This window comes from Etheostoma cragini, chromosome 11 (assembly GCF_013103735.1).
Source record: "Etheostoma cragini isolate CJK2018 chromosome 11, CSU_Ecrag_1.0, whole genome shotgun sequence".
NCBI lineage: Eukaryota > Metazoa > Chordata > Actinopteri > Perciformes > Percidae > Etheostoma > Etheostoma cragini.
The window spans coordinates 5,733,719-5,743,095 of NC_048417.1; the positions used below are offsets into that span (position 1 = coordinate 5,733,719).

General features: G+C 39.4%; 1 protein-coding gene across 2 annotated transcripts in view; it reads right to left on the bottom strand.

The window, feature by feature from the left end:
• Window positions 1-9,133, bottom strand: part of kalrna (kalirin RhoGEF kinase a) — a 105,702-nt gene extending 96,569 nt beyond the window's left edge. For both annotated transcript variants that reach the window (XM_034885099.1, XM_034885100.1), the window contains exons 1-6: window positions 9,062-9,133; window positions 6,499-6,613; window positions 2,985-3,177; window positions 2,166-2,339; window positions 1,800-1,883; window positions 909-1,040 (exon numbers count right to left, since the gene is read on the bottom strand). In XM_034885099.1, the coding sequence (XP_034740990.1) occupies window positions 909-1,040; window positions 1,800-1,883; window positions 2,166-2,339; window positions 2,985-3,137 (543 nt within the window). In that variant the 5' untranslated portion in view covers window positions 3,138-3,177; window positions 6,499-6,613; window positions 9,062-9,133. The remainder of the gene's footprint in view (window positions 1-908; window positions 1,041-1,799; window positions 1,884-2,165; window positions 2,340-2,984; window positions 3,178-6,498; window positions 6,614-9,061) is intronic.
• Window positions 9,134-9,377: the final 244 nt, after the last annotated feature.

Here is a 9,377-nt window from a genome sequence, read left to right on the forward strand (position 1 = left end):
TCTTTTTAAAAATTAGACACAAAAAAACACAGAAACATGACGCAGTACATGGTAGGTGTAACTGTCCCAAAATACAACATTAACTATATTTTGCAGGAAATCCCAGCGTGTGACGCTTGCTGCCAAATCCCTGCTTAAGTGTGCAGATGCATTTTTGCATCAGTTAACATCGCCAGTTGGCAGAATTTATGTAGTTTGGTATGCAATCAAACCACCGCAAAATTTAGTTTTGCTAATCTAATTTAAGAAGAAAAAAAATGTCCTAATGTCTATCCTTTCATACACCCAACAGAGTTATGCTTATTTGCAGGCCTTTGGAATGCACCGGTGGGTCGTGTAAGAACAAGCAGGTTTTCTGTGACATACCTCTCCATTGGCAATCCTTCACCTATAGACATACATTTGGTAGACATTCATATGAATAATTAATATAAATGCATTTTTCTGTTTGTAATGCTTTATGAGGGACGCTATTGAGCTGTGGGCCTTGACCATCATGCATTTGGGATAGTGTGCTTTTAGCGTTCACAATGATGAAATATGCAGAATGTTGTTTCTGTAGGAGCATCACTTAGTGAAATCCTAAAGATTCGTCTTCATAATTAGCAAAAGTGATTGTCCTAGCTTGTATCGCCTTGGCTCTTGTTACATTGTGTTTGGTATTTACTGGCAGATTTCCTAAAGGTTAAAAAGGGGGTAAAATCTCAGTTTTTCATCTATAAAATTAATATTCTAGCAGTCAAATGACTGTATAAACTGTGTGTGTATGTGAATGTAAATAGTAAGTACGCCCGAGCTTGTTTGGAGGATTGTTTCCTCTATTGCTTCGTGGATTAAATGTTAATTTTCAAGCGCTATTGATTTAGAGTCACATCAGCTGGCTATATTCCCAGAGTGAGGGAATTTACCTTGGGCACTAAGCTCTGGAAGTCAGCAGAGCCTGAGATGCAATTCCTCCCTGAAAAACCATCACTAGATCGAATACACTGCAGCAACCTCTGGCCATCCCGGTCCAACTCCTCCACTGGGGCCTTCAGCACCTACGCGAGAGTACAAAAAAGACTTTAGTGCCTTAACATGATTCAAAGAAGATGTAAAGTAATGATGAGAGAACTATGATGTTCAACCTTTGTGTTTAACTAGACCTGTAACAATTCCACACATTTCTGTGCAAATAATTGTCCCAAGAATAATTAGGAGTAACAATATAGTAAATGTCTTTTTCAGTGAAAAAAAATATGTATTCATTACTTTGTCAAACAAATTAAGGTTTTAAGTGACAGCTGCTGCTAGAATAGATTTAGCTCAACATTCTTTTTTATTTTATTTATTTTTAAAGATTATTTTTTGGGGCATTTTAGGCCTTTATTGGACAGGACAGTTGAAGTTATGAAAGGGGAGAGAGAGGGGGAATGAAATGAGGCAAAGGGCCGCAGGCTGGATTCGAACCCGGGCCGGCTGCATTGAGGAATAAACCTCTATATATGGGCACCCACTCTACCAACTGAGCTATCTGGGTGCCCTTAGCTCAACATTCTGACGAATATTCACTTATATAATTCCAATTTGGCATATCTAAACAAAATCAACAGTCTCACAACTAAGGACCTTAGCTGATGTTGGCAATTATTTGTGGTTAAAGAAACCAAAGAAAAACTGGGATTAGACAATGATGTAGTAATTGTTACAGGCCTATGTTTAACACAGAGGTCTGCCAGCTTTAGCCCAGCTAATGTAAATGCCATTCCTTTAGATGTCTACAGTTTGTTTCAGACATGATCCGACAGTAGCTTGCTCACTTTTTTCTTCAGCTGTGTGTGCTCATCTATCAACCGACGAGATCCCTCCACATCTGCAGGAAACTCCTTTTTGGACTGAACCTCCTGCAACAGACAGTACAACTTTTTCATATTGGGATGAATCCTCTAATAATTTTAAACCTTCCCTCCATCCTTTGATTGACCATCCATTCATTCATGCATCCATCCATCCATCCATCCATCCATCCATCTCTTGATTGACTATCCATTCATTCATTCATCCAGCCAGCAATCTCTTGATTGACCATCCATCAATCTATCCATCCATCCATCCCTTGATTGACCATCTATCCATCCATCCAATTCTTCATTAACCATCCATCCATTCGTCTGTCCATCCCAAACCTGCAGGTCTTCCAGTCTGGACAGCAGGTGAACAGCGTTGGACATGAAGTCCTCCAGAGAGACTCTAAGCTCCATCCACTCCTCGTGGTTGTAGTCCAGAGAGCCTTCAAAGTCATCGGTCAGCTGGGAGGGATCTACCAGTTTGGCCAGACCTTCAACTGACACCATGCTGGTCTGTTACACACAAACAGAAATTCAGAAGAAATAGCAGAATGCATGTTTTTTAGCAGAGAGATCGTCCAGGTTACTCCCACTCCCATGACTGTAGCCTCCTAAAATCAGGTATAAACCTATATTTTTAATAACCCTTTTTTACTGGTATATTTTGTGGTAGGGCACTGTACTGTATTTATGTTGGGAAAGAGGTGTTACTTGTTGCAAAAGAGAACATCTTATATAATGTTAGTGAGCTGGTTAGTGGAACCATCTACCAAAGTAACATTATTTAGCCAGATATAATACAATTCCTTGCTAGTTTTCTACAAGACAAGAACAATATGTATTCCATTGCATGTATGAAATGAGAACATAAATTATTTTGAATTATTTTAAAGATTGTCAGGAATTTGTCTTTAAAAACAAAGATGTAATGATACAGTAGGGAGATGTTAACTAGGGGTAAACTTAACCAACCAACAGTATGAAATGTTTTTAAACGTACTGCAATTTATTTTAAGTCCACTGCCTGCTTGAGCAAACAATCCTTTCCCAGTGACGATCTATGGTAAGGTTGAATGCTGTTCAAAAAAATGCAATCTAAAATGAGACTAAAGTACTGTATGTTGGGGAAAAAGAAAACACAAACAAGAAACCACTGACCTCAAAGGAGAACTTCGCACTGCCAAAGTTTGTCTTCTGTTTCTGCCAGAAGTTGTCAGGTTTGATGATGAGTGCCACACAGATCTCCGCCGGGAAAAACTCCTGCAGTGTCTTCAGCAGAGGCTTGATCAGCTCCCACTTAGAACCACGCATGTCAATGATGACGGTGAAACCACGTTTACACACATCCTCACTGATAAGAGAGACAGAATGGACAGATAGGGAGGAGAGGAGAGGAGAGGGACCAGAGAGAAGTACAACAGAGAGTTTCAGAAGAACTTGTAGAATAGCTCGAAGGTCCTAAACAAATAAATTGATAAATGTTGTGTAATCCTTGCCAGAATTTAACATCAGACTAACTACTAAAAGACAACTTCAGTTAGCCTGCCCAGAAGTGGTCTGTACTAACACGTCTTTGTTCTTCAGAGTTACCTTTTGACAAACAAAATATTAACTATTTTAGGAGCAAAGGATTCCTGAAGTCTCTACTGTTGCTAGTATTTGTGCTTGCTCTAGTCTTATACATACAGGACAGATATGAGTGGTCCACATCTTCTCCACAAGATGTGTAGCTTAATTTACAAGATGTGAAACTCTTCTTTTAACGTTGTCCTCCCGGGTTAAAAAACTGAAAAGAAATTGACATTTTTGTCCCTTTTTCAGACTTTTTTTCAGTTTTTGCTAATACCACCTTACTATCACTAGTTTTACAGTACTGTTTGGAATTCATGGTCAATAACCATCATTTATATAGAATTATACCTAATATTTGAGTTTAAACAGCAGAAATGATGAATTGTTTTGACTAATAGTTAAGATAAGAGGAAGGTACATCAGTTTCATCAGGAATGAAAGTATTTGCAAAGAGCGTTGTAAGGAATCCAATCAATTTGTTTGTGGTCATTTTGTTAAGAATATACCCATATTTCAGATACTGACATTTTTTAAAGGGGTCAAATTTGACCCGAGGACAACAGGAGGGTTAACACTTCATGTAAAATACAAATGCTCTACGTTATTTGCACCACCTTAGCAAATTAATTCAGTCATAATTGTGTTCACATTTGGTGCAATCAGATATATAGTAGAACCCTGAAAGCAAGGGAAACCAAGCACTAAGTAGCAGTGCAAAATACAATATTTCAAACATTTCCAGCGGTGGAGGACTTGTTGGGCCGCGCGAACGCAGCATCCCTCTTTTATTCGTTCAACCAGGTTCTTGAAAAGGTCGACGTAGCAATGTGTGGCCATACCAAAAAAACTGTGGATATCCAGGTCTTTGATAGTGTTTGAAAGTAGCTGTGTTTCTCCTTCTTATTGGGACTGCAGCCTTGCAAACTGGTTGGTTTGTGTAAAGCAACCATAGCAACAGACAGAGCTGACCATAAGCGGTAAACAGGCAAGAGGCCTCAGACGACGGTAAAAACCATGATTATGAAGCATATTCCAAATGCACTGGATACATGTCTAAAGAACGCCTCTAAAACCCGAATAACACCGGAATAACCAACATGTAATATTGTCATATTCAGAATAATAGTGGACTGTCGGTGTGCATGTAAACGTCCTCACTGATATGCTTTCCAGATGGTGATCTGGCTGTGCTTGTTCTTAATGTATACATCGGTTTGTATAAAGTGTATGCAGCATATATAAGTGTCTGCAAATACTATGTAAACAAAAATTGATGAATGGGATTCAACTCCAGTGTAATCAAAATAGTGTTCCCTTAACATGCAATAGGACAACACTGGCGACTAGAAGCTGATCTGAAGCCAGTGCAGCGCCCCGGTTGTGAATGCTGTAATCTAATGACCTTTAAATTCAACTGCTGCTGATTGGAGAGTAAAAATATACTGAAATGATCTCATCTCCACGCTCAACCTCTATTAATACAACTTCAACAAAAGCAGATCCCTTATAGCCTCAGGAAAGCGCAAACTCCAATCGTCACCATGGAAACAGCAGCTCGATTAGGAGGAGGAATCAAAGCGGCGCTGATGGGGATCAAATGGTAATACAGACTCTGGGCTCGTTTGGTTCAATCGCACCGCGTTCCAGTCAGTCAGGTAAATGTTTTTCATGCACATCAGCTACTGAATGCCGTTTCAAGCGCAGACTAGATTGAAAACTCTCCCTGTCGTTGCATTTAAGGACACTCTGATCATTTGAGTCAGCTACTGAAAAGCCAAATCTTACATTTCTTACAAAGGTACATATTAATCACTGGTCTGTGACTGATTATTGGTCAGATTTCTCTAGACCAGCACACTCCTTGTAACATCCTCAGACTGTGATGAGGGGCAGCAGGAATAAATGGACTTGAAGTGAAGTGTGACAGACTCGTTGCTGTCGGCTGCGAACAGTGCAGCTTTCATGCTGATCCAAATCAAACGCTGGTCTCAGCCTGCTGCTGCGATGTCGGAGAAAGCAACGCTTGATTTCCACAGTGTGGACAGCACTCAAGCACTCCACCCTGCACCTCTTCCTACTTCCAAGTCTGGTTCACTAAACATTATTGTCCTGACTAATAAGGGTAATCAAAAGTTAGCTACTTTACACAATAAGCCTGTTGCACACACAAAAATGTGGTTTTATAACATACAGTGTTTTATTATAAATTAAAAAATATATATATATATATATATATATATATATATATATATATATATAACAGCCTACAAGTATAGCTGAAATGATTAGATGATTAAAAACTTTATTGATTGACAGAACTTGTTTTCAAAATGTGAGGATTCTTCTGCATTGACTTTTACTTTGAATACGTTATGTACATTTTCCTGATGATACTTTTATTTAAGTAACATTTTCAATGCAGGACCTTTATTTGTAACAGAGTATAGAGTAATATGGTATTAGTACTTTTACTTAAGTAAAGGATCTGAATACTTCTTTCCCCTCTGTTAAAGAAACAACAAAATAAACAAGATCACATTAACGGCCGTGACACAAAGGCCTAATATTGGCCGATAATATCGGCCTGCCGATATATCGGTCAGGCTCTAATGCCAAAAACAATGCAATATGTGTCAATCACAACCAAACAAGGGAAAACAAATCATGTACATTATGATAATGAAGTGAACGAGTTAGTTAAAAGCAGGTCTGTATAAATATGTTTATATGATTAAATCTCCTTTTAAAGATTATGTTAGGGCTTGTTTTGCATTTTTTTGACAAAATGGCTGCAAACAGGAATTGGGGGGAGGGGGGACATGCAGAAAAGGGCCGGGAGTTGGACTCAAATCCTGGCCACTGCCTGCAAGCACTGACCTTAGAGTATAGGGGGGGACGCTTAACCACATGGGCTACCGGGGCAACCCAATATAGTTAAATGTAACCTAAAATGAAGAATACACATGCTACTATGATAAGATAAGTTAAGATAAGATAAGATACGATAGACTTCACTGGGAAAATTCCCTTGTTACAGCAGCTCAAGAAAATAATTGTGTACTTGTATGCATTTATTTGTGTTTGATGGGAATGTGTGTACCTGGGAACAGTAGACAGGTAGGTTACCAGTCTCCTCAGGTCTTCCTGTTTTATTCGGTCGTGGTTACTCCTGGCAGGAAATGTCAGGATTGGTCCGCCTCTTTTATCTCGCCCACCTATTCATGGACACATACAAATGATAATCAGGATGCTTAATGTTGCCACATATGCAGTGTTAAAAAGGCATTCCTATTTTTATTAATACATAGCAGGCAAGTAGTAATAGTAGTAGTAGTAGCAGCAGCATTATGTTATAATAAAAAACACAACAGAGCTCACAGAATCGATAAAGTAACCATTAAAGACAGACGTTAACAGACGTTAGTCTACATTACAACCACTTCGTTGATCTATTATCAGCAAGCGGCCCGTATCAGTGTTAATCTGCACATTACTTTACACTAATAGCTTTAATATCTCTGTATCTGTAACATAACTCCCATCACAGCTACTCCGGCCAGTAAACACACTTTACAAATGCTCCGAGAGCCATCAGAAGTAAAAACTCCCGCTCTCCCTCTTTGTGATAAATTATGTGTGTAGAGATGTTTTGGTTAGATTAATGTAAGAAACACAAACCGCACTGTTTATGAAACTGCTACTCAGTCGTGGAAAAATCGGTTTGTGTGTGTGTGTGCGAGATTTGGGAGGGAGCACGCTGCTGTAATCTAAGGAGGAATCTTGATGACAGATTGTTTCTCTCTCTCTCTCTCTCCCTCTCTCTCTCTCTCTCTCTCTCTCTCTCTCTACCCCCACCTTATTTTCTCTTTCTAATTCAGAATAACTTTTTCACTGGTACTTATACACGACAAGCAAGACAGAAGCATTACTACAACAAAAACAGTACTTAAGTCTTGGTACTAGCACTTATTTCGTGAGAAGACGTTTTTGTGAAGACCAATACTAGTATAGTATGGGCCTGCAGTGCAACCTACCAAGGCATCTATATTTGCCAACATTTATAAAACATCTTGGTGTCTAGGTCTGGCAAGACTACACTCTAGTCTAATCTGGTCCAGTTAGGGTGCTGTGGTATTGCTGTGGACCATGGGCCTTTGGTCTGTGCCTTGCTACTTGTAATAAAGGAGTTAATCCGTGCTGACTCGTTATCAGCTTTGATCACATGCGTCAGGATCATCAACGTGTTGCGCTGTTTGGATAAGCGAACCATTCTGAGTGTCTTCTTCCCATAATAATTTTGTATCTTTTTTTGAAAATATTTAAAACACATTAGAATCAGGCAGGTTTTTCCCAATTCTGTTTCAGATCTAGTCCAACATTTATTGGACTTATGAAATCCTCGACCCCAGAGTGAAGCAAGTTTATGTATGTGCATATGCCTTTTATTGTGATCTGTGCATTGGGTTCTTCTCTTTACACAGCACTGTAAAAAGTAAATTTTGAATATTTTAGAGGGGCAATGTTTTGTTTGTTTGTTCAGAATCAAAATTCATCACGCAGCTGATTGTTTGTGAGTGTGATGGCCTGTGGAGCGATGTGTGTGCTCATGTGTGTGCTTTCTCTGCTTGTTTTGGCCCAAAGTGGAGGGGAGAAATTCACATATGTCATATTCAGGGTGTGAAGGGCCTGTGATGATTTTCCCTGCCCGTTTCCTGTCTCAGGAGGTGTGCAGGTCTGGGTCCACACCAATGATCTTTTCTGCAGTCCTGAAGGTTAAAGGCTGACACAGTGCTATTGAGTATGATGAGGGGCTCAATGTGGGTGGCTCCTCCTGGAGTCCACTGTCAAATTCACAGTTTTGAGTGTCTTCAGCTTCATATTGTTGTAACTACACGCATAGGCAGAATCTACAATATTCCCGCAATAATCAAAACTGCCCAGTGCAACCCCCTCTAAAATATTTAATAATAATTTACAAAATTAATTGTTGTAGAACAATTCACCAGAATGCAAGAAACAAAGTGTTTGACACGCGGTGATCTCAACCACCCCACTTAATGTTGAACCCAAAGTTCAAAAATTTCATCTCAGTCGCCCTAAAAAATAACAGTAATAAAAGACTTGTTTTTGTTTTTTTAAAACAATTGTACTCAAACCCTCACGCCCTTTAAAATTCGACATTCGGGTGGAAATTTGGTCACTGTGAAGAAATGTGGTCACTGTGAAGATGCGGGTATAATAATTACAGGGGCATATTTTATTTAGTTTCTATCCATCTATCTGGACATACTGAATATAGATCTATCTTCCCAGACGTACACTCACACAAAAATTACACTGCTATCAAGCAATTTAGGGTTTGGTAGGAACTCTCTCAGTTCTGTCCTGAAAGTTTCTCTCAGCAGTTTTGTTAATAGCTCTTATGAAGAAACTCACAGGTAGGAACATTAAGCACAATTTACGCGGGCAGCTTTTGGAAAGATAAAATTCGTTATGAATACAGCCCCTGGAGTTCTGCACCACTTTCTGATATATGTTGATTTATGTTTCTATGACCTCAGTGGCGTGGATCTCTCGGAACTCTAGCATACAGGTTATGAAGATAGACTCCTTCCTTAGACTGCAGGTTGGGGGATTTGACTGCAACACTGACTGATACTCACCTGACACAAAGGCAACTTTCTCCTTTAACACAGGAAGAACATCTGACGCCTTGATGCCTTCAGTCCTTAATGACCCTGGAGAGAGACAGAGAGAATGACAGGGGGGGAGAGCAAGAGAGCGGGAGAGAGAGAGACAGAGAGAGAGAAAGGTACAGTCAGTTGGTGGAGCTCTTAGTATTAATCCCATTATCAGATCAACATTCCTGTGTGAGAGAACACACTCTTGCACACACATGGATTTTGCTTTTACAATTTTTTTTTTTTGCATGTTTGTGCTTTTGCGCTTTTTTCTTAACATACTGTAACATCATCGCTG